Source organism: Leptidea sinapis, chromosome 3 (genome assembly GCF_905404315.1).
Source record: "Leptidea sinapis chromosome 3, ilLepSina1.1, whole genome shotgun sequence".
Lineage (NCBI taxonomy): Eukaryota > Metazoa > Arthropoda > Insecta > Lepidoptera > Pieridae > Leptidea > Leptidea sinapis.
Window position 1 is genome coordinate 14,703,430 of NC_066267.1, and position 25,013 is coordinate 14,728,442.

Here is a 25,013-nt window from a genome sequence, read left to right on the forward strand (position 1 = left end):
TTAACACCAGGTGACCCGTACGCTCGTTTATCCTTCTTTTCCGTAAAGAAAAATATACCAAGTGCGTAATTCCTTCGAAAATTGTAAAACGGTTTGTAGGATTCAAAACAACTTAGTAATATATTATGATATAAGTGAACTGATGTAAAGTAAACTAAATTATCATTTTATAATATCAGAATATAATCCAGCTTTATTCATATTTCTAAAGCATAGAGAAACGCATTAAATATTCATAAGCTAGTCTATTGGGACAAAGCGAGTCTTCAGTAGATGAGAAAAGAAAAATTAAACGTCAGATGGAACTCGCAACACTTCCATCGAAACAATAAATATAAACGAATTATTCACGATTTTTAATGAATCTGTGATATTCTGATACAGAATGAAATGTTACCTACGTAAAAAAATTATGTTAAATTGATTCGCAAGACTCACAAATCATGATGTAAATGCCAATAAAATTATGCTAGTAGTATTAGCAGTAGAGTTGTGTATTATTATTTGTATATATTTTTCGTTACAATGATTATGAACCTACCATACCTAATCTAGATTTAGTTGTCTGTGGCACCCAAAAACTGTGCATTTGTGGCGACATTATAGTTATCAATGCTTTTTTTATGCCATAGAGTGAAGACTTTTTCGAAGACTGAATAAAATATGTACTTATAGTAAGTTTTTAAAATGTCGCACATATAACTAACTTCCTGTCAAAAAGTGAATGTCATTCTACCTTTCAAAATCAAAGTAATTGGTATCTTAAATTTAAAACGCAAAAGTGTGGGCCATCTAGTCCACACTTTTGCCTAAAGCATTAATATGTTGATTTATTGTATATTCAAAGGCGGACTAAAACTTCGCACAACATTTAATTACATTTCGTGATGTAATTTGTTCTTTGTAGACCAGTAAAGATCTCAGCTCTATTTCTAGTATAAAATTTATAATTTGTTTGAGAATGAAAGTACAATTCATAAATCGAGATAAATTTTTTGTGTTTTAATATCTCTGGGAAGATATTATGGTATGGCATGAGTTCTTTTATAGAATAATAGGACAAAGGAAGGATCGTATGTGTAACAACGTCCCAGAGCAGTCCATACCGTACGACACCTCGACAACGAATACCTTGAGTGTCTACAGTGTAGCCGAATGTATAGGCGCGGCGCACGTGCCACGTGCACGTGCGCCGCGCATTTTTGATTAATGCTATTTAACAATTCTTTTACATCGCAATGTAATCAAATGATAATTTATGATTTAATTTTAGAGTAAAATTATTAATCTCATTATTTTTGTCTTTATAATAGGTATATTGAATTACATGTATTTTGATATTTGTATATTATATGTATTTTTGTAACTCCTACAGGCTTCAGATTGCAGATTTTTTTCCTATTTCTTGGCACTTATCGCGTTATATTTTGGATAATTTACATTGTATCTTTATAAATTATAGTGTATGTGTTATTTTGATGTGCAAGCTATATTATTCTAAAGTTTATTTAAAATAAATTCAGTAGTTTTTGCGTGAAGAAGTAACAAACATACACACACACTCACAAACTTTAGCATTTATAATATTATAATATAGGGGCGATTTACGTTTGTTATTGTTACATTGAAACACCTCTTATTTATGTTGTGATGTAAATTTGTTAATCATTCGGAATACAGACACACTTAACATAACGAAAATATTAATGAAATCGTGACTTCCACGTTTGTTAAAATACAACGAGCTGAGAGTTGTACAACGAACTGAATTATAACTTTTAACGACACTTTATTGTGTTGTTTTAAGATTAGTTTTGGAATTTTCGTCAAGCTCAATATAACAGCACAGATTCTATGAAAAACAGGCATCCTATATGTAATTTTTTTCTTGTTGGAGTGGTTTTCAATGAAGATGATTTCAATAGTATCCATGTATCACGTCAGTCACTAGTAGATGGCACGACAAAACATTAAATTTTGTGTCGTTCAACCGATCACCAAAGAAAAGTTGTAAATCTGACATAATAAAACAAGGAGTGTCGTTTCCAAGCCACACACCCAGTTTTCTATCACTTATGACAAAAGGGCGATGCGATTTAAACAATATTAATATTATGTTTAGCTACAGAAACAAACAATAAATAAATACAAAATAAAATATAATTCCTGTAGACGTACTTTCTATAATTTTCTAATTAATTAACTGTCATCACTTATTAAATCCATAAATATCGTCAGCGTATTTTTTTTTAAAAGATAACTTTAAGAAGAATATTATATCGAACGAATTCTATTAAAGTTCTAAATTCTATTGATGGATTTACCTCGCTGGAAAACCTTCCAGCAAAGTAAATGTTTGAAATTAAACTCTACTTGATTTTTTCTTCACATAATCATAAACAATTTGTTATGTTTTAAAGTGATAACCCTCACTGCTGGGATTAATTACACAAATGAAATTTGAAAACAGAATTTATGAACGATGCGGGACTTGAACCCGCGCCCTCCCGCGTTCCTTGCGAGCGCTCTTCCAATTCAGCCAACCGTTCGAGTGACGTATCGTTGATAAAGTTTGCATGCTTTGTTCAACTCCCAAGGGGAGATCAAAACCACAGTGAATTTTATTTGTGTAACATAATCATGTCGATTTAAGATTAAAAAACTAAAACTATGCAGTTTATAAAATAATAATTATGTAAATTGCTTATTATTATGTACAGTTTCTTAAAAATGTGCCTTTATGGTCTTTAAACTTATGTATCAATCAAATATTTCAAATATATGATCTGTTTTGATGAATCATGATTAAGAAGATGAGATAAGAATAGTATAAGCAGTGGCAGAACTTGTAACACTGCTATCGAATCAATAAAATATGTAATTATTTGGTAAGGTTTTATTTACGACTTCTCCTTGTATTTGTCTGAGAAGTATAATTTAGTACACTCCACAGTAAGCAGACTGACACTTCTGAGCTATGTATATAAGTTATCATGAATCGTCTCATTCGCAGGCTCAATGACTGCCAGCCTCCCGAACAATCCGGATTCCGAAAAGGCTTTAGCACCATAGACCGCATACATACGCTGCGGCAGGTTATACAGAAGACAGGGGAGTATAACCAGTCATTATGCTTGGCGTTCGTGGATCATGAGAAAGCCTTTGATTCGATCGAGACCTGGGCGGTGCTTATGGATATGCTTGGAGTTTTCGCAGGAGAAGCAAAATCAACAACATAGCCCAAATGATTGCGAAGCTGAAGTGGCAGTGGGCAGGGCACATAGTTCGACGGACAGATGGCAGGTGGGGTAGAAAAGTCCTCGAATGCCGACCACGTACCGGAAGACGCAGTGTCAGTTGGCCCCCCACAAGATGGACCGACGACCTGGTCAAGATCGCCGGAATACGTTGGAATAGGGCAACGCAGGACCGGTCGTCGTGGAGATCCTTAGGGAATGGCTTTTATTCCAGCAGCGTAAGTCTTCCGGCTAATGATGACCAAAACTTATAATTATATATATATATATATTAATAAATCAAGATGTTAAAATATTACTTAAGAGGAAAAAAATATTAATGAACTTTCGCTCAGAAATTGCAAAGATTTGTGATGGTTGAAGAATTGATAATTAAATATCCCTTTGATGGCAGATATTAAATATTAATGTGGTATGTAATTAATTGTTTAATACAAAATAGACTATTATTAATTTCATTATACAGGTCTTCAAAACAATCAAGATAGAGTTGACTTAAGCATCAATGCAAAATAATTCCCTAAATTTCCGAGACAAAATTTGCGAAGTAAACTGCGTCTTGCTTTTATCTAAAAATAATATTATCTCCTAAAATTTCATCGAAGCAGTAGCGTCGTTTTAAATTACCTTTTGTAAATATATTTTGGCGCTGAAAATATTTTGGAGAAAATTTATCAAGCCTCTTTACTGAAACAATAATATAAGAGTTCTTCTTCTATTCAATCTGCTCGCTGCATAGAATTCCTGGAATAAAAGCCAAAGTAAATTAAGTTGTTTGATAAAATAGATTTATGTCAAATTTTTTGTCGATTTATAGAGGGTCTAAGACGACAGGAGCGTTTTCTGGCCAAAACAAAAAACCACACCATCTGGATGTGTGGCGATCCTCCACAGTGCGGTTTTCAAGGAGCTTTCTTCCACGTACTACAAAGCTGTGGAATGAACTTCCTTGTGCGGTGTTTCCGGGACGATACGGCATGGGTAACTTGAAAAAAAGCGCGCACACCTTCATTAAAGGCCGGCAACGCTCCTCTACTTCCTCTGGTGTTGCAAGAGAATGTGGGTGGCGGTGATCCCTTAACACAAGAGCCGCATGCTCGTTTGTCCTCCTTCCATAAAAAAAAACATAGGTACTTATCTCTGGCGAGTGGTTTCATTTTTCCTTCAAGGGATGGCAAAGTTATACATGGCCATACAGCCAACATGGCAAAATTGATAATTACAGAATATACCTAGCAGCATCTTGGCCAATTATATTACCAAATTATTTTCTTAGTTTGACATTAAAATGAAAAAAAAACATTAGTATTATGATTTAAACATGAAAATTTGATGTATGTAGTATGTATTACGTATTAACTACTAATTCTATGATACCTACTACTACCATACCTAGCCTAGATTTATTTGTCTGTGGCACCAAACAACTGTCCTTTGTTGGCGACATTTTATTACAGGAAACAATCCTTTTTTAGGCCATAGAATATAGACTGGAATGAGTATAGATAGGAAGGAATGCATCCCGAGGAAGATAAGTCACTTTCAATGAAGCGGTCTCAAAAATAAGGGACAAGACGAGCAGGACGTTCAGCTGATGGTAATTGATACGCCCTGCCCATTACAATACAGTGCCGCTCAGGATTCTTGAAACCCCAAAAATTCTGAGCGACACTACAACTGCGCTTGTCACCTTGAGACAAGATGTTAAGTCTAATTTGCCCAGTAATTTCACTAGCTACGGCGCCCTTCAGACCGAAAGGCAGTAATGCTTACACATTACACTGCCTCACGGCAGAAATAGGCGCCGTTGTTGTACCCATAATCTAGCCGGCATCCTGTGCAAAGGAGCCTCCCACTGGTCTTATAATAACTAATCTAAGGAAAGAAAGAAAATCAATTATTCAGTTGGATCAAAATGACACTTATGCATTTAAAAGATTTTACCACCACTTCGGAAAAGTTGAAGCTTAATGAAAAGAAATACCTTTAGATTAAACTCGGCGAAAGTATTAATGAGATCGCGTATTCCACGTTTGTTTAAATACAACGAGTAAAGTCTTAATTGAGCTGAGAGTTGTATAACGAACTGAATTATAACTTTTAAAGACTTTTTTGTGTGGTTTTTAAGGTAAATTTGGGAATTTTTCTAAAGCTCAGTATAACAACGCAACTTTAATATAACGATTCAGATTTCGTACCGTTGTGGTCATTAATGGTAAAACTTTTTTGAGTTAGGTACTGATTTAAAAAAAATTCTAGTCAGACATGGCGTTACAGTACATTCAACTTTGTGTTCAATTCGATCATCATAAAAATTAGTAGACAAAGGACAAAAGAGTACAAATACAACAAAGAGGTTATTTTTCGTATGTGCATTTTGCTAAAACTTGCCTCAAGTAGCGAAAGAAAAATATTACAATAGCAGCAAAGCATAATTTAGCAAAAATTTTTAGTTAACTGTCTATTATGTGAAAACAAGTTTCACTTTATACCGCGGTTTCATAAAACCTCACAATTATTTTTTCTTTTTCATTCATTCATGTGACAACTTAAAACATCATATTATAATAGAGCAGAGATAAACATTTTACATTTGGTATAACTATATTGGTAACTACATGTGAGCTTGTCGGTTAACGGCCGTTCCCAATATACTATCTACAGATAGAGATAAATTACTACCTTCTACTGTCAGTAATTAGCTGTCAATAATCTGAAGCTGTCCCAAAATATCCGATTAGTCATTCTTATCGCCAGTCCACTGTTACAATTTCCATACAAACTTCTATCCCTGGTAAGCTATTCGTCGTCCCATTGACAGACAGCGTATACGGATACGATGAGTTAACGTCGATAAGTTGGGACAGAAAGTCAACGATATTTACAATTTTTTATCTCAAATATACCACAACTGGAGAAAGACTGAATATTGTGTATGGCCGTAAATGTCGTTGACGCGCAGTTTCGTTTTAGTAAACGTTCTAGGGAAATGATAGAAGACTACAAATCTAGTGCAAAACGTGGTAAAGGTCGTAGAGTAAATTCGTAAGACAGTCGTTAAAATTATGAATGTAAGTTGATTTTTCTGGGGGATAAACTTTTTAATGATGAATGAGGTGATGGTAAGAGATTTTAGGAGGGGGAAGAAATGGTCAAAAGGGTATATTTTAATTTTTTTAAGATTCCTATGGGTTTTGACGTTGATTGATCATAACTTTTAAAGGTCATATTTCTATTTTCAATTTTATGAAGCATATTTAACATTTTTACATCTTTTAAATTTATTGTAGTTGCTTCTGATCCAGTATCTAGTTCGAAATCAAATTTTATAAGATTAATTTCTGCACAAATGCAATTGATCTAACTATCCCATCTTCGTCACCAATTGTTTAATTTTGTAATTAAACCACTTAATTAAATACGAATTTATTTGCACAGCGATAGTACACAATTCACAGTACAGCCAAGAGATAGTTGCCAGCTAAATATAAAATTACCGATATATGACATAAAATAATTGTAATTGTTCTGAAGTGTTATTTTTTTTTAAATATAAATTGTCATTTCTGTATACGATAGCGCAATAAATGAATATTGTTATAAACCACACATGCTAACTCTTTCATTCTGATAAATAAAGCAATTCGTGCGTGCGAAATTATTCCCAAACCATTCCAAAATATTCTAAAATGCACAATGTTAATGTTCAAATTTTCACATCTACCGGCACTCCCGGAGTGCAACCCTTTTTTATATTTATTTTGAACAAATTAAATGTATCTATATCACAATAAACTTTATTGTAGCTAAGAACCAGACTTACCAGTACAGAGTTTGTGTTTAGTTGGTGTTGGCTTTAAGTACAGCCAGAATGACGTTAAATAAAAAAAAAACTATAATTCTTATATTTATATACCTCAAATTATCTACAATGCTAACCTCATTTACGATCTCAATAGAAACAGCGAAAATGTTTAATACGCAAATGTTAAGAAATACCTGAAGACAAATATTTTTCTTATTACTTCGCGTCTCGTTTTAAGTAAATCTCGAAACAGAAATAACGACAGACTTATTTCAAGTTGATACATTTGCATTCCGAAGGCAAACAATGCTTTGAAGGAATATTTTTGAATCGCTTATTAAACATATTTTCTATTTAATTTTCAGTTTCTAATAAGATATTTTGTTTTTAAATACAGTTAAGAATTGTCCAATCTTATTTGTTTCGTATGTCCAATGATTGAAATTCAAATAATTTTATTCAACATAAGGATAAAATCGAAAAAGTATGCCTCAGACCTGAGAAGAACGGGCGCAAGCAAACTCAGTGGGCTTATTTTCTTTTTCATAAAATTATCGTTAAAATGTAATATCATACAATAAAATGTTTTATTTAATAGTCTGAAGGCGGTCGCTCCATTCCCAATCTTTGTTATCAAAGTGAAAGCCAAAGTCAAATAAAATTTATTCAATTAGGCTTAGCGCTTTGGAATCTTTACTATAAATATCCTTTATAGGATGCTTCGTGAACATGATGGTCGTGATTACTGTCACAATTAGTAATCGCATTCAACAAACATGATGATATTTTATAGATTTATCTAAATAAATATAAAATTAGTCTAAACTAAATACTATAATATATATACATACATAATATATAAATTTGTTTCGATATCGAATGACCAAAAAATCTATTTCTGAAGCTGAATGTTTTTGGAATAGAATTTTTACAATGTTTTCTTTTCTGCCACGTGAAGACCCCTTACAAAAGATTTCTGTATACCACTCATAAGAAAAATAAAGTTTAAAGGGCCGGCAAAGCTCTTAAGATTCCTCTATTATTGGAAGAAAATGTGGACGGCGGTGATCACTTCACAACAGGTGACCCGTACGCCCGTTTGTCCTCTCTCCCATAAAAAAAAAAGTTCGTAAAATATTCTATAGTTTTTGATCCAAATCCTTGATTTGAAATATTATAATTGCTATATTATGTGTATGCCAGGAGAAATTTAAAATAAAAGAATAATTAGCCGAATTGCTTCAGCTATTGTTGAACATTTTTTTAAACATATAAATATATATAAAATAATATGTTTACATAAAAAAGGCTAATATTCTGATAATAATGACATCCAATTAATATAGTCTCATGTAAACCCACCTTAATGTGAACTCAGGTGGTATTAATAACAAAATTGTTATTAAAGAACTGTTCTGCAGAGTATTCAGATTTGCATACAATCACAGTATCCTCCTGCAATAAAACATACGGGCACATAAAATGTGACAAGCCGCGGGAAAAAAATTATTATTAATAAAAATATCGCAACACACTCGATCTAAAACACGAGGTGTAAGTTATATGGCATACATGGTTGTTGATTTATTAAATTGTTTTGATGTTGTTTGCGATTTTCTGTTACTCTCCTTTAGTCTTCAAGTGAAAATTTTGTGGAGTATCCTGTCCAAATGCGTTGGCAAATTTTTCAAAGTAGTACTTATGTTCAGTCATTATTACAGTATTAAATGAAAAGAGTAGTACTGATAAAAGACTTTTTAATATATAGTAGGATATTAAATAAATACCAAAAGAGACTGGTGAAACCACGTTTCTATGACAGACCAAGCATTATCTCGAACGAGCCTATAGAGATGGAAGCAACATGCACATGTACAAAATTTTTCTCAGAACCAATAACTGTCCTTACTCGAAATTAAGTATTATTGTAGAAAACCACTCCACATACAGATAATTCTGGTTTTATTACAAATGTTTACATTTCAAAGACATTTAAGAAAAGATATCATAATTTTCTTAAATTACACAAGAAGAAAATCAAAATCTAAAAGCAAATTGGTAAGTAATATTTAAATCACTTATGTGACATTGTACTTAGCCAACCTGCTTGTTTCTCACAATATTATGGCCTGAAAATATAATCGTTTGAAATAATTACGCCCATCCGCGCGTTGCTGTATTATCATCTGATAATGGTTAAGCGGGTCCACTTAATATGAGTCCATGTATTTGAATAAAATACGTTGTTTTGTAAAGGTTTACCAGGTGGGTTTGTACAATTAATTAATATTGTAATGATCACCCTCTGATGTTCGCTATAATATTACAGTTGCATTTTTCTCCATGATCTTTTATAGTTTATAGCAGCGTCTTCAATTGCCGTAAAACTGCGAACATAATTGGAATTAAGAAAGCGCTATTTTCTCTAGGAATCCAAAAAGAATGTTTGAGAAATTTTCTACCGACGACTTATAACATGTTATATAATATATTATGATCTAACACGGTATAGACTTCCTACCATCACGAGCACATATTTATAATGTCGACTTATAACAATCCTGATGTACGAATTTGCTGAGTACTTTTTTTATCGTATCGTAGGTTTCGTAATTTTTGATTCGGTACTCGGGCTTACATTTCCAACTTTAGGTGCCTCGTCATAAATACTACTTTTAATAAAATCAGTCGACAGGCCAGCAATAAAGCTAGTGACTGCCACTAAAAAGTGAGATATTCTTCCACTTATTACTAGATCGATTAGTAAAATATTATTGAAGGTTTTTTAAACAACAGTCGCATTATCGCTTCAAATATCTATCCGTATGTGTTCACATTATTGCGAGCACAGGAACGTTCTGAATACCTAACGACCTGTGAAATCTTTTTCCACTACAACTCACCTGTACCGATGCAATTTTAATGACTCCCTTGTCGGATATAATAGCTATTATTTTACATTATCTGTAAAAATTTCTTTTATTCATATTTAAGTAGAAAGTTTTATCCTTAGGTTTTGAAACATGATAAAACATTCATCGATGAAAATAGTTGTACTGTAGCCTTCATGCAATGTTTCTCGTTCATGGTACACTTGCCCAGCCTTCATCATCTTCTTCAGTATATCCCTAACATATAATGTTGGATAGTACACGCAGTTCGACTTGATGTTCAACAAGTCTTTCCACATTCACACTTACAAACGATTTGTCCAATCTACTTTCATTACTTCTCTTACAGTTTTTCTTTCATTCACAACTCCCATTGGCTCACTTTTCTATTTTTTTTATATTTATGAAAATACGGGACAAGCAGGACATTCAGCTGATGGTAATTGATTCTCATTGACACTCAGGATTCTTGAAAACCCCAAAAATTCTGAGTGGCACTGCAATTAATCACGTCACCTTGAAACATAAGATGTTAAGTCTCATTTGCCCAGTAATTTTAATAGCTACAATTACAAATATAAGTATTTACTAACAAGACAACATTGTCTTTATACCAAAGAAAGATCCATCAAAGTAAATAAAAAGAAAAAAACTTCATCAAATTCAAACAAGCAAGAACCTTTTGATTTATTATCCCCCAAGGAACGCTGGAGCTTACGAAAACATTTTTTAATAACTCACAATATGATTTTAACCTATATTTCTATTGGAATAAAGTTGATTATTGGTATTTGTGTGAGTTCATTAATTGATACGCGGTGTATTGAAGTGTTTTGATGGTGCTAATTAATCTCCTGAGTAATGAACGTGGGTACAATAAAAAAAAAAAAATATCTCTACATTAAGCGCCCTCTGTCAAATCTTAATCTAATAGTTGGTACAACATACTAACGGCCGTAACTAATATACTATCTGCAGATGGAGATAAATTATTACTACCTTCTACTGTTAGTAATTAGCTGTCAATAATCTTAAGCCGTCCCAATATATCCGATAAGTCATTCTTATCGCCAGTTCACTGTTGCAATTTCCAAACACACTTCTATCCAATCCTATCAAACTATATGGTAAGCTATACGTCGTCCCATTGACAGACAACTTGTACGGATAAGATGAGTTACCGGCGATAATTTTATTGGGACAGAATAGTCAACGATAGTTACGATTTTTTATCTCAAGTAGGCCACAACCGGAGATAGACGGAATATTGGGAACGGCCGTAAGCATATGAATCGATGGGCTAAGCTGCTCCTAGGCAACTATCAAAGTAAGCGTGCCAAACAATACATAAGCTTGGACAGGAGAGAAGTGAGAGCCCTCAAGAGTTTCCTCTCTGGCCACTGCAAGCTGAACGGGCACCTAACCAAAATGGGTCTCAGTGAATCAAATCTGTGCAGATTCTGCTGCAAAGCCGCTGAAGACCCCATACACAACCTTTTGAATTGCAAAGCCATTGCCAGAATCAGGCTAGGGTGTCTTATAACACCCTCACTCAAAGCAGAGGACGTGCCTGACCTAGACTTTCTGAGGATCCTACGCTTCTTAAAAGGAAAAGGTCTAGAGAATACAATTTAAATCCCGGCACACGTCTCCTAGTCTGTAGCCTCGATCTCACCACAGCTCGTTGTCTTAAGACACAAGAAGTCGAGGGTAGGCGCGCTAGCGCAAGCAAGGGGCACAATATATTCTAGGATTTAAGTGCATCTTATCCCCTACTCATAATAATAAGCGTATGAACGACCTGACAGTTCGATAGTACTTGACCAATTTTGATTTGTCGGTAGTGGTTTACTATTCAAAATACTAAGGAGGTAACGCCAAGAGTGGCTGACTTTTTACGGCTTCTCAATCAAAATCAGTTCGAGTAATACAGATTCGCTTACCTTCTCTATCTTGCTGTATCTCTGTTAGAGATATTCTTCTCTCTTGCACACTCTTTGTCTATATGCCCGTATATGCAAGTCTATGGTATGGTAACATTCAAACACAATTTATGACGAAAATAGAAGAATCCAGGAACTTGGAAAAGAGATTAGTACTAGTTTCCCCCCTTATTCCTATGATTACTGTTCTGTTCACCTAAACTTTTATTAAGTAAATACAGTCCACTCAAATTTCCCTGGGGTAACCAATGACCATTTGGGAATCAATAAAAACAAGACGGCTTTTAAAAGAGTGGCAATGAGTTTCTTGCTACTTCTTCTTATTAGCTCAACCTTTTACGAAGTAGCGGTAGATTCAATATGAAAAAATATATTTTTCGATATTCATAAGTGTCATTTCCGTGACCTACATGAATAAAGTGATTTTGGTTTGATTTTGAGAGATAGTTCTAATATCAAAGTGAACAATATCTCATTACCAATTTGCATAAATAAATACGCTTTGTGTGTTTATTTTTTCCCTATTATCGTGCGCAAAGTTTGATTTTGTGCATGTATTTGCGTTCGCAAAGTATAACTTTCCCACACGTTGACAAGAGCGTGCGGGAATGTTTGAAAATAATTATAGTGATCGATCTTTGCGCAACTTAATAGGAAAAATTGTATACGATACTCGTGCTTTAATAAATGCATATGATTAATTCCTTCACATTATCAAGTAGTAAATCATCTTAATTGTGCAACTTAAACAGTCTGCGCAAAACAAAACAGCAGTTGCTAATGCAATTAGTCCGTTTCTATTATTTGCATAAAGTGCAAATTAAGGCTTGCAGACGTTGAGTTTAAATGTTATATATTATGTATGTGTTAGTAATGTCTGTGCCTCACTGTACTGGTTCGTTTTGAAACTAGAACTTTCTTGAACTAGCCAGATGTTTAATTAATTCAACCACAAATTACTTCCGTTTGCGTTAACGTCCGTTACGTTGAAGCTTTTGAGTTTCTAAGTGGAATATTTTATTGTTTCCTTATATATTTCAATATATTTATTTATAATCGCTTATAAAATGCTCGCAGAATACCTTTATTGATTTATGGTGTATGCGGATGATGCAGCTACTGTACTCAATAACTTTTGTATTAATTTACATTTACTTTTTTGACTTACTCGTGTAAGACATTGACTATTTGACGTTTGAAAGTGTTTGTTGCATCATTTCACATTTTACATATTATATTGTAATTGAAATGATTTGTAAATCGATCTAAATGTAAATCTTGATATAAAAGAGTGGCAATGAGTTTCTTGCTACTTCTTCTCATTGGCTCAACCCTTTACGAAGTAGCGGTAGATTCAATAAGAAAAATATTTTTTTTTGACATTCATAAGTGTCATTTCCGTGACCAACGTGAATAAACTGATTTTGATTTTGAAACAAACAAATAAAATGTTAATTATTTTTATACCAGCATTAATTGTCCTCTTAGAATAACTTTAAACTAAAACACGTTACAGAAGACACTTAAAAAAAATTAAAGATCTATAATGTATACTGTATTCGAGGCAATAAATAAATTGGTGGCGAAGCAAACAGCGGACTGTAGTTAAATGTTTATTGACAGCACAAAGTAACTGGTTATCGTATGCGGAAATATTGTAAATAGGTAGATGCGCGTGCGCGGGTGTCGTGCTGATAGGGTTTGACGCGACTGCGGGACGTGGCACTGCCGAGTGGGTCGACGACCGTTGCCTCCCCTCTCCGGCGGCTCCCCTCTGGCGTCCGGCTACACAACCGGTTCATCAGCCGCAGTTAAGGCGGCTCCAACATGCTCCCCCTGTTGAAGAGCCGTGGTCTTCAAGGTAGAGTCACTGTAGAGGCAGGGGGCAAATAGTTTTGAATGCCCGTCTGAGCACACCCTTGCGTGTGCGTATGTCTGCAACTCTTGCGACGCCGTCACTCCCTGGTAGCACACGGATGACTCGTCCCATCAGCCACATAAGAGGCGGAGAGGTCATGTCCTTGATTACAACGAGAGCCCCTTCCTTTAGTTCTTCTCTGGTAGAGCGATGCCATTTGGATTTTTCCTGAAGCCAGAGAACATATTCGTTTGAGAAGCGATTCCAAAAATGTTGCTTCAGATATTCGATTCTCTGGAATCGCTGAAGCGAGGACACACTGGCTCTGGTGACCTGTGGATGAGGCAACGTCAGTAAAGATCGCCCAATAAGGAAGTGTGCGGGTGTAAGTGGAGTGAGGTCTGACGGGTCACTGGATATAGGAGTTAGAGGACGAGAATTTAATATAGATTCAATCTGAATAAGGCAAGTTGCCATTTCTTCAAAGGTGAGGTACGTAAGGCTTAAGATTCGTTTTAAATGATATTTGGTGGATTTGACGGCAGATTCCCATAGTCCACCGAAATGTGGAGTATATGCCGGAATAAACGAAAAGGTTATACCTGGATCGATTCTATTTAGGTCGAGATCCTGTGCTAGAAGCTGCGCTAGCTCATTGAAGGCCCCGACGAAAGTACTACCATTGTCCGAGAAGATGTGGCGTGGTTTCCCCCTCCGAGCAATAAATCGGTTGAGAGCTGCTAAAAAAGCTTCTTTTGTCATGTCTGAAACAAGCTCAAGGTGAACTGCTCTTGTGGCCAAACACACAAATACACATATAAAGCTCTTGACGAGCCTGCAACCTCTGCCCTTGCGGTCAGCTATCATGATAGGACCGGCGTAATCGACACCTGTATCTAAAAAGGGAAATTCTAGATGTAAACGCTGCACTGGAAGGTTGCCCATGATAGGTTGGATTGTGTTAGCCTTGATTCTAGAGCATTTTACACATTGATGTGTTGTCTTCCTGGCTAGATTTCTACCACCGATGGGCCAGTAGTGATGACGAATGGAGGCAAGTAACAGTTGAGGCCCTGCATGAAATAATTTATGATGAAACATTTGAAATATTAAATTACAGATTCGATTCGAGCTACAAAGAAGAACAGGATGTTTAACATTGTAGTCATAAAAGGAACTATGAAGCCTGCCCCCTACTCGAATAATTTTATTATCGTCAAGAAAAGGCGATAATGATAAGAGTTTGTTTTTAGGAGGTAATAGTTTACCTGAAGTGAGAAGATTGTACTCCTCAGGGAATGATTCTTGTTGACAGATTTTTAAAATTAAATTTAATGAATTATTTAATTCGCATGTTGTTAGTGGACCAAATGTACGATTTTGATTTTGTAATTTGCAATTTTTAAGAAACCGTGACATAAAGGCTACGATGCGTTGCAATGCGTTAAAGTTTGAACACCGATTGAAAAGTGTAGAAATTACATTTTCACCGTCGACGTTGACATGAAAAATTCTAACTGTCTCTGGTAACGTAGACTTGTCATGCGATCGTGGAAATTGCGGCCAAATTGATTGGTCTTGTTGTAGAAACTGTGGCCCTGACCACCATAAAGAAGAGTGAGCTAACTTGTCAGCTGAGAGTCCTCGTGAGACGAGGTCTGCGGGGTTTTCTGCTGAAGGAACGTAGCGCCAACAGTCACCACCGACAATGTCCTGGATTTCAGAGATACGATGACGGACGAAAGGTTTAAGATTCGAGGGTGTCATCGATAGCCAGCCCAACACTATGGTAGAGTCGCACCAGAACACTGACTCGTTGAATTTTAGGGTAAGTGATTGAAGTACCTTAGAATGCAATCGAGCGCCCATCAAGGCTGCACATAGTTCGAGTCGGGGCATAGTAGCTGGTTTTATAGGAGCTACCTTGCTCTTGGAACTAAGTAGATGAACGTGAACAGAGCCATCGGCATGTATGCTGCGCACGAAGACGCAGGCACCGTAAGCTCGCTCAGACGCATCTGTAAACACGTGCAATTGCAGTTTTATAGGAGAGTCACATGAAATCCAACGTGGAATCTCTATGTTGTTTAACAATGGAAGAGTATTTTGAAAACTCTCCCAAGACCTTTGTATGTCTTCAGAAACAGGTTCGTCCCAAGTACATTTAGCTAACCACAACTGTTGCATGATAATTTTAGATTCCACGATGCATGGTGCTACAAGACCTAAGGGATCAAATATTTGTGCAATCGTAGATAAAATGTGTCGTTTTGAAATAATGTCAGTGTGCTTTAAATTAATTGTAAAAGAAAATGTGTCATTAAATAATTTCCAGTTGAGGCCTAATGTTTTAGAAATCTCGTTAAAGTTGTAGCTTAGATCAACAGAGCCTTGTGTATCACAATTAATTCCATGAAAGTGCTGCATGACTTCCACGGAATTAGAATGCCACTTACGCAGATTATACTGAGCTGATTGTAAGACAGCGATAACTTCACGACATTGATGTATCGCCTCTTCGACAGATGATGAACCTGATAAATAATCATCAACATAAAAATCATGTTCGATTGTAAATTGAATGGCCTTGTTATTACAATCATGCGCTAGTTGTAACAGACACCTAGTTGCGAGAAAAGGTGCAGATGCCGTACCGTAGGTGACTGTATTAAGTACGTATGTTTTCAACGGTGTCCTAGGGCTTTCTCTCCATAGTATCTGTTGCAGACATCGTTGTGGAGAAGTGACAAGATGCTGTCTATAGAATTGCTGAATATCCGCTGACACTGCAATTCTATGCTGGCGGAATCGAAGAAGAATCGATTGTAAATCGTCTTGAAGAGTGGCTCCTATCATTTGGATGTCGTTGAAAGACTTTCCCGACGTAGTAACTGCAGACGCGTCAAATACGACACGCAGTTTCGTAGTGGAACTCGACTCCTTCATGACTCCATGATGTGGCAAGTAATAAGATGGCTCTGTAGAGTTCCAATCAAAAGAATTAATTTCAGTCATATGACCTAGCTCTATGTACTCACGCATGAAGTCAAAATAGAGTTTCTGAAGAATTGGATTTTTTTGTAATCTACGTTCTAAAGAGATAAACCTATGCCTGGCCATGTTGTAAGAGTCACCTAGAATGGTGGGTGGCTCTTTGAGGGGTAGAGTCACCACGAAACGACCATCAGATTCTCGATACGTGGTATCCGCAAATATCTGCTCACAGCGCTTCTCTTCGGGAGTGAGTTTGTGTTTTGAAGAAATAGTATCAAGCTCCCAAAATCGAGACAAATCTGATAGTGTGTTGTCTGAAAACATGCACACGGGAGAAGAAGAGTCATTATTATGATTTGAGTTTATAAATAAGCCGGAAATCAACCAGCCTAACTTAGATTCAAATAAAGAAGGTTTGTTCTTTCCTAAACTGATACGATTCGCGCCTAAAATTTCCCAAAATATTTCTGCGCCAACTAAGATGTCGACTGAAGACGGACAATTGAAAGTAGGATCGGCAAGACGAATGCCAGTGGGTATTTGAAAGCTCCTTGTGTCAACATAAGTTGATGGTAGCTTAGTACTTATTTTAGATAATACAAAGCATTCTATGTTGACTTCGTATACCTTATCTAATGACTGTAATTTAAAATTGCATGATTTTGTGCAGTTTGAAGACTGATTATTGATGCCAAACACTCTGGATTTGGTATTCAAAGTACAAAGGTGCAGCTTACGGCAGAAATCCTCTGAAACAAAGTTGGCTGTGCTCCCGTTGTCCAGCAAGACCCGTGCGGTATGGAGCTTTCCGTTAGTATCCACCACATTCACGAGCGCTGTGGAGAGTAACACAGTTCTTGTTTCAGACGTGTTATTAAGAGTAAGCGCTACATTTTGAGAGGTAGATTGCTCTGGTTCATTCTCAATATGTAACAAAGTGTTATGTTTCAGACGGCAATATTTACAAGAGCCTAATTTACATTTTGAAAGTACATGACCTGGACGTAGGCAATTCAAACAAACTTTTAAGTCTTGGGCCTTTTTAATACGGGACTCTACAGGTAAGTCTCTAAAGTTAGGGCAAGAAAATAGGAAATGTGACTGATTACATAATTGACATAATGAAGATTTATGATTGAATGATTTATGGTTAGTAAAATTATTATTAGTATTAATTACAAAGCTTTTAGGTTTAGTATTGTTAAAAGCTTGTGAGTTTTGTGTTTTAGCAACTTTGGACTCCTCTAGTGTTTCTAATAAATCTGCCCTACTATTGAGAAATGTAATAAAGACTGGTAAGGTGGGAGGCTGTGACATAGAGTTGCGGTGCTGCTCCCATTCCCTATTTGTGATTTGATCTAGTTTACCCGTCATAATGTGGATAATTAAGGTGTCCCAATATTGAACAGGTTGATCCAAGGTCGCCAGGGCTCTTAAATTTTTTTTAGTTTCGTCTACTAAATGTCTTATTGACTTACTTGATTCCCTTGAAAATGACTCAATGTTAAACAAAGCTTGCACATGATTATTCACAAGCAGCCTCTTATTGTCATAACGCTCACAAAGCAACTTCCAGGCAGCGTTGTAATTCTCCGACTTAAAATCGAGATTATTAATTATTAAAAGAGCACTCCCCTTTAGTGATGCACGAAGATAGTGGAGCTTATTAATGTCATCGATAGACTGGTTACTGTTTATTATTGATTGAAATGTGTCACGAAATTCCAACCAATCATGATAGCTGCCTGAAAATCTGGGCTAATCAATTTTAGGCAGACGCACCCTATTATGCTTATGCGTGTTTGAACAAGAGCTCACCTCGGACGCGATGTCTGCATTCAACTCTCTGCGCGCGATAGTGATCAGCTGGCGAGCAGTAGCCACTAGACTGCAGTATAGTTTATCAAATTCTTCGCGTTCCGCATATTGCTCGTCGGGGTCGTCCGCCAACATCTCCAACTCGTCCTGCAAGGCGTCATACTTTTCATGTAGGGCCTCAATAGCAGCCAGCCTGAACTCCAGTTCTATAGTCTGCAATTCGTTTAATTTTTTACAAGATTTAGATAGTTCAACATAATTCGAAAATTGTGTAAGCAATTTTGCTATAGAATGATGTCAGGCGTTATAATGTTCAAATATGACGATAAATGAGACTAAGAAAATCTAGTTGATATGATGAATGAGATGAATATAAATAGAATAAAAATGAGAGGCAATGTACAAGAATAAAATGACAAATGATTTTAAATTATGCAGTACAGCAAATGATTTTATATATTGAGGAGTAGGTTGGAACGATCTCACGGTTGTTATGCCATCCACAGGTGATGAATGAAATTAACACGTAGCCTCGTTGCCCGACGAATCGTGTGCGTTGATGCTGATCACGCGCAACCGAAGTTGATGATCCGCAATCCCGATGACCCTCCAAGTGGTCCCTGATTTGGTGGATGGCTTCAGGCGGTAAATCCAAGACCTTCAGAACGCACTCCACGACAACCAAAAGAAAGCAGGCACGATGACTTGAAGGATTCAGGCGACAACTCGAAGAATGTTACGTGGCCGGTTTGGGTCCGTTAACTTTCTTTGTTCCTTTGTACTGCTGGTCGCTATTTCATGTAGACAAGGTGAGAAGGACCATATGGTGGCGAAGCAAACAGCGGACTGTAGTTAAATGTTTATTGACAGCACAAAGTAACTGGTTATCGTATGCGGAAATATTGTAAATAGGTAGATGCGCGTGCGCGGGTGTCGTGCTGATAGGGTTTGACGCGACTGCGGGACGTGGCACTGCCGAGTGGGTCGACGACCGTTGCCTCCCCTCTCCGGCGGCTCCCCTCTGGCGTCCGGCTACACAACCGGTTCATCAGCCGCAGTTAAGGCGGCTCCAACAAAATTTCATTCCATTTCAATTCTCATGATTTTTTTTTTTCAATAGCATGCTACAATGCCAAGTATTTCTGTAGCCTTCTTTTATAAGTTTACATAAAAAACTTAAATAACTATCAATTTAAATTTACTTTTTTATTTTTTATTTTGCCTGCTTTATATCAATTTAATTTCTTTTATTTAAATTTATGTTTATCTCAGATATATTTGTTAATTGCCTTAGATTATGTAATTGCATATAAATTTATTTAAAATCTTGAGTTTGAGTCATACTAGATGCAACTAAGAATGTTCCCTCGAAAAAAATTTACAATCGCAGTGATGTAATGTTTCATAAAAACTGCGAATTGAATAGTTATTTTCTATAATAATATTAGCTCGGAAGCACAGAATATCATAATTCAGTTATTGTATTAATTTAACAAGATTCACGAAATTTCAAACAGCGGAGATATGTACCCGATATGTACTAGATATGTAACAGATATAATATTATGAAAATATCCCTTAGATCCAATAGTCGAAAATTACTGGAAATGCTGTTTTGGAATATTTTTAAATTTTTAAACATGAATCAACTTTGTTTGTTACACAAATATACAAATGACTAGCTGAAAAACTTAATGATTTTCATGAAATTTTGCATATACGATGTTAATAGAAAAGGTCATAATTTGGATACTTTTATCCCGTAAAATTGATAAGTTCCCAAGGGTGCGTCGTTCTAATTTTTGTTGGGTCTACATTATTACGAATGACGGCCAAATAGAGCAACTGAAGGAAACATAATCATTTCCAAGGTTCTTGGAATGTTGTAAAACGAATTTAGGATTAATTTGTGAAATCAAAGATGGCTGCCGCAAAAATTCAAAGTATTATAATTAATTTTGTAAAAATATGGCTATCGATTCCAAGCTTCTCAAGATAGCAGAGAATAAATTTGGGATTGTTTTTGAAATCCAAAATGGCCCCGCGTTATACTATGACTATAGCAATATCGTTGTCGTTTCGAAGTTTCTTGAAATCGAATAAAAAAAAACTGTTTCAAGGTACTTTATTCCTAATGGAAACAAATGCAATGAGTTCAATTTTTCCAAAAAGCGCGAACACTTCAAATAGAAATACTTGAAAGGCAACGCTTGAAACCTTATGAGTATGAAAACTACCATACCGTATTGGTAAAGAGGCTTAAGTGAATGCACGACCTATATATAAATATTTAGTTTCAAAATACCAAGCTGAATTACAGGAAGTAACACACAGTATTTTCGCAAAACTCCAGATAATATCCCAACCGAAATTCTAAAGCTTAAAATAGTTTATCCTCGGGATATTGGCTACTCGCTCAACCGAAAGCCTTTACGGAATGCATTTTCTACGTAGAAAATTTGTATAAGCACAAGACTTACAAATTTAACATGGTTTCATCTTATATATAAAATTCTCGTGTCCCGGTGTTTGTTAACAGACTCCTACAAAACGGCTAAACAAATTTGTTTAAGAAATTGTGTGTATATCGGGTTGGTCTGAGAATCGGCCAAAATCTATTATTTATACTTTAATTATAAACCCCTAAATATTTTTCTGTATGTTTTTGACAATATTTTTGTTTTTATTTTATTATGATTCAGGATTAAAAAAAACATAAAATTTCAAATTTTCACCCGTCTACCATCAACAACTATTTATGTATCGCGATTTTAATATTATTCTGTTATATCCACAGATACGCAATAGAGTTGCAAGATGGCAATCCCAAAAAAAAATAATTAATGAATTTTTTTATTACTTTATATAGCTATACAAGGTTTGCTGGATCAGCTAGTAATATCTAAAATTGTGAAACAAAATGAGTCTGGAAATCTATTCCTAGATTCGTATCAGTTACATTTATATGTAAAGATAAAAAATAACAAAACATGATGAAAATGGTTGCCCTATATTCTGTAACGATTTAGTCTCTATTCGTTTGATACCCATTGTGTGAGGTGAATGAAACATAAAATCAAAAACGCCAAGTTTGTTGCTGAAATATTCATCGTGTTGCGATGAATTTATTCAGATTGTTCACAAAAAATACTTCTGTTATATTTGGATTTATATTCTGTGGTACTTGATTATTTTGAATAAACTGGACAAAAAATTATAAGTAGGCAATAAAGTATATATTATTTCGTCGTTAAAGTTATACTAACTGTATTACCTACATTAAAGTTTTAACATAATTTAACCTACGCAGGCTGTTTGCAAATATTGTGAATCATATCCAAAATAAAAAGGACTTTAAAGTTTATAACAGGGCAGCAAGTAATTCAATATTTGCTACATCAATTTGAATTCAGCTCAAATTTATTAATAAAATGAACGAAATAAAATAAGATACTAATGAAGCTAAAATGCTAGTGAAAAGTAATATGAAAAGGCTCCGTCTGTTAATATATTATTATATACAGGTTTTATGACTTACTGGCCCTACATCTATGATTTTTGAAAATTTGTCCGTCCGTTTCTCTTAATATAACTCTAGAACGGCTTAAAAAGTCTTGATGGTCTATAGTAACAATATTTAATCATCCAATGGATAAATATACATTTAATCACTATTAGGTGTGTATATAAGTATAATATACAGCGGCATTACATTAACATTAAATAAACACACGGCTAGCACTACTTCACCGTTATCATAAAAAATAAATTTACATTAAAATGCAATTATTTTAGTTATACAATTATAACATATATGGAACAAAATTTTATTCTTCCCCTACGTAGGCGCTACTCACTTACGACATAGCCTACGAGCTATGAACGCCTACGGCGCAACGTGGGAACAGATAGGTGTCAGTGCCTACGCTAGCTGCTAGATTAATAGCGGGTTGTTCCGAAATTATATTATGGAAAATTTATGTATCTTGTTGAAATATGTATTTTTTTGTTACAACAAGCTATTCAATCACCAGCTCAAGTAACTAAAAAGCATAAAATAGACCTTGTGACTAAAAAGAAATAGTCAAAGTCAAATTATAATCAAATAATAATAATAGCCCTGTACTTTCCCCGGGGCATAAAAAGAATAGGGGAGTCCCAGGCCCATGGGTGTCGTAAGTGGCGACTAAGGGCTTTTTAGAAGTGGGAGAGTCACGCTGCCGTCTTTTGACGTCACCACAATCGGCTAGACTCGTCCGGGTTAATTACCACACTCGCACAAAATACCGGCGTGAAGTAACTGCCTAGTGCCGCTATATTTCGCATGGGTTAGTGTCGAGGACCGGTGGTCATCCCCCCCCCCCTTCCCTAACAAAGATTATGAGAGCGGTCGTTAAAAAGATAGTACCCCAGGAGGGTACCGGCTCTACCGGAGTCGGAGAATCCCTCCCCGAGCACTCCAGCTCGGGCTGCCCTTCGTATTCTGGGGAGGGCACAGAACCGCGCATGACCAAGGACAAACGAGGCAGTAACACCACGGCACCCCGCTCCACTCTCAACGTGGACTTTTGCAATATCAGGGGAATTCACTCCAACTTAAACGCCGTCCACTACCACCTTGAGACGGCGAAGCCGACCTTGTGTTTCCTTAAGGAGACGCAGATATCTCGACCTAGCGATACGTCATATTTAACGTAGCCCGGGTACAAAATTGAGCACAATTTTTTGCCTCATGCCAGGGTTTGTGTGTACGTTAGGGAGAATATTTGCTGTCGCCGTCTCGACAATTTTGAGGGTAGGGACCTGTCCACTCTCTGGCTCCGCGTAGATTTAAAGGACCGCGTCCGCATCTATGCGTGTGTCTACAGGTCCCATAGTGGTAACGCAGAAGCCGATCATCTCATGGGCTGCGTTCAAGCGGCAATTGTCGACGTGCTTGCACAGATCCCATCCGCTGAAATCGTAGTCTTGGGTGATTTCAACGGGCACAATGCCGAATGGCTTGAATCACGTACCACAGACTACGCAGGGCGATCTGTGCATGATTTTCCATTGGCGTATGGTCTGTCCCAATTGGTTGAGTCGCCAACACGGCTCCTGGATGTGGATAGCCACATGCTGTCCTTATTAGATCTTCTGCTGACTTCACATCCCGATGGTTACCAGGTCTTTGTCGACGCGGACCATTGCCTGGTCAGGAGTGTAGTGCCCATCCGACGCCAACGTCGCAGACCACCAGCGACCCGCCGCGTTTGGCACTACAAGTCAGCAGATTGGGATAGGTTGCGTTCCTTTTTTGCATCCTACCCTTGGGGCACGGTTTGTTTCCCTTTTTTTTTTTTTTTTTTATGGAATAGGAGGACAAACGAGCGTACGGGTCACCTGGTGTTAAGTGATCACCGCCGCCCACACTCTCCTGCAACACCAGAGGAATCACAAGAGCGTTGCCGGCCTTTAAGGAAGGTGTACACGCTTTTCTTGAAGGTACCCATGTCGTATCGTCCCGGAAACACCGCACAAGGAAGCTCATGATGATGATGATGATGATCCTGGTGCCTGCGCCGTTGCAGTAGCCGATGTGATACTGCAGGGCATGGATATTTTTACACCAAGCTCTGTAATACCGATCGGAGGCAGATCACAGCCCTGGTTCGATGCGTCAGTTAAAGCAACATCTGACTGCAAAAAACAGGCGTATCGAACTTGGGTTGCGGCGCTGGGCACAAAGGACCGGAACTGTATAGTTCTTAAGAGGAAATACAACCGTGCCTCCAGATTTTTCAAGCGGCAAATCGCCCGTGCAAAGTCAAAACACGTCGTCAAAATTGGCGAGCAGCTTTCCAGTTATTCGATCGGAACACGCAAGTTCTGGTCGTTGTCGAAAGCTGCTCATGATAACTACAGCCAGCCGTCCATGCCGCCGTTGCACATGAGGAATGACACCCTGGCCCATACGGCAAAAGAGAAAGCTGATCTCCTTTACGCTCTTTTCGCCTCCAACTCGACTCTTGACGACAACGGAAAAACACCGCCGACCATCCCGCGGTCAGAGCTCTAAGCTATGCTATGAAGTACAGTTCAGACAGTAAACTGTTAGGCGAGCTCTATTTTCGTTGAAAGTCAGGAAGTCGAGCGGGCCGGATGGCATTTCTCCAATCGTGCTTAGAACGTGTGCCCCTGAGTTGACGCCGGTGCTAACGCGTTTATTCCGGCACTCTTATTCCAAAGGCGTAGTCCCTGACTCACGGAAGTCAACCCTTGTCCATCCGATCCAAAAAAAAGGAGACAGTTCGGATCCGGCAAACTACAGGCCTATTGCTAGAGGGTCTCCAGTTGATCAAGGAGTGACAATTCTTGGTGGTGATCTTCTGGTATACCTAACACATAGATGGGCTGCGGCTATTGAAAGCAAGGGGGAAGGCCTGGCAGTTAGCCTGGATATAGCGA

At 36.8% G+C, this 25,013-nt stretch overlaps 2 protein-coding genes across 12 annotated transcripts in view; one reads left to right on the top strand and one right to left on the bottom strand.

Annotated features, from left to right (window-relative positions):
* Positions 1–25,013, top strand: part of LOC126979529 (zinc finger protein 429-like) — a 247,894-nt gene that overhangs the window by 61,358 nt on the left and 161,523 nt on the right. The window lies entirely within an intron of this gene.
* On the bottom strand, positions 13,497–19,635 carry LOC126979511 (uncharacterized). 11 transcript variants are annotated; one of them, XR_007732838.1, is made up of 3 exons: positions 18,567–19,635; positions 17,486–17,584; positions 13,497–14,518 (listed from the first exon to the last, which is right to left on the bottom strand). XR_007732838.1 is itself a non-coding variant. In XM_050828821.1 (3 exons), the coding sequence occupies exon 3, from the start codon at positions 17,070–17,072 to the stop codon at positions 13,764–13,766; it is 3,309 nt and encodes a 1,102-aa protein (XP_050684778.1). In that variant the 5' UTR covers positions 17,073–17,584; positions 18,567–18,713; positions 19,053–19,635; the 3' UTR covers positions 13,497–13,763. The 11 variants fall into 11 exon arrangements, 9 of the variants coding, with proteins under 9 accessions (XP_050684778.1, XP_050684782.1, XP_050684783.1 ...); XM_050828821.1 differs by having other exon boundaries at positions 13,497–17,584; positions 18,567–18,713; positions 19,053–19,635; XM_050828825.1 differs by having other exon boundaries at positions 13,497–15,772.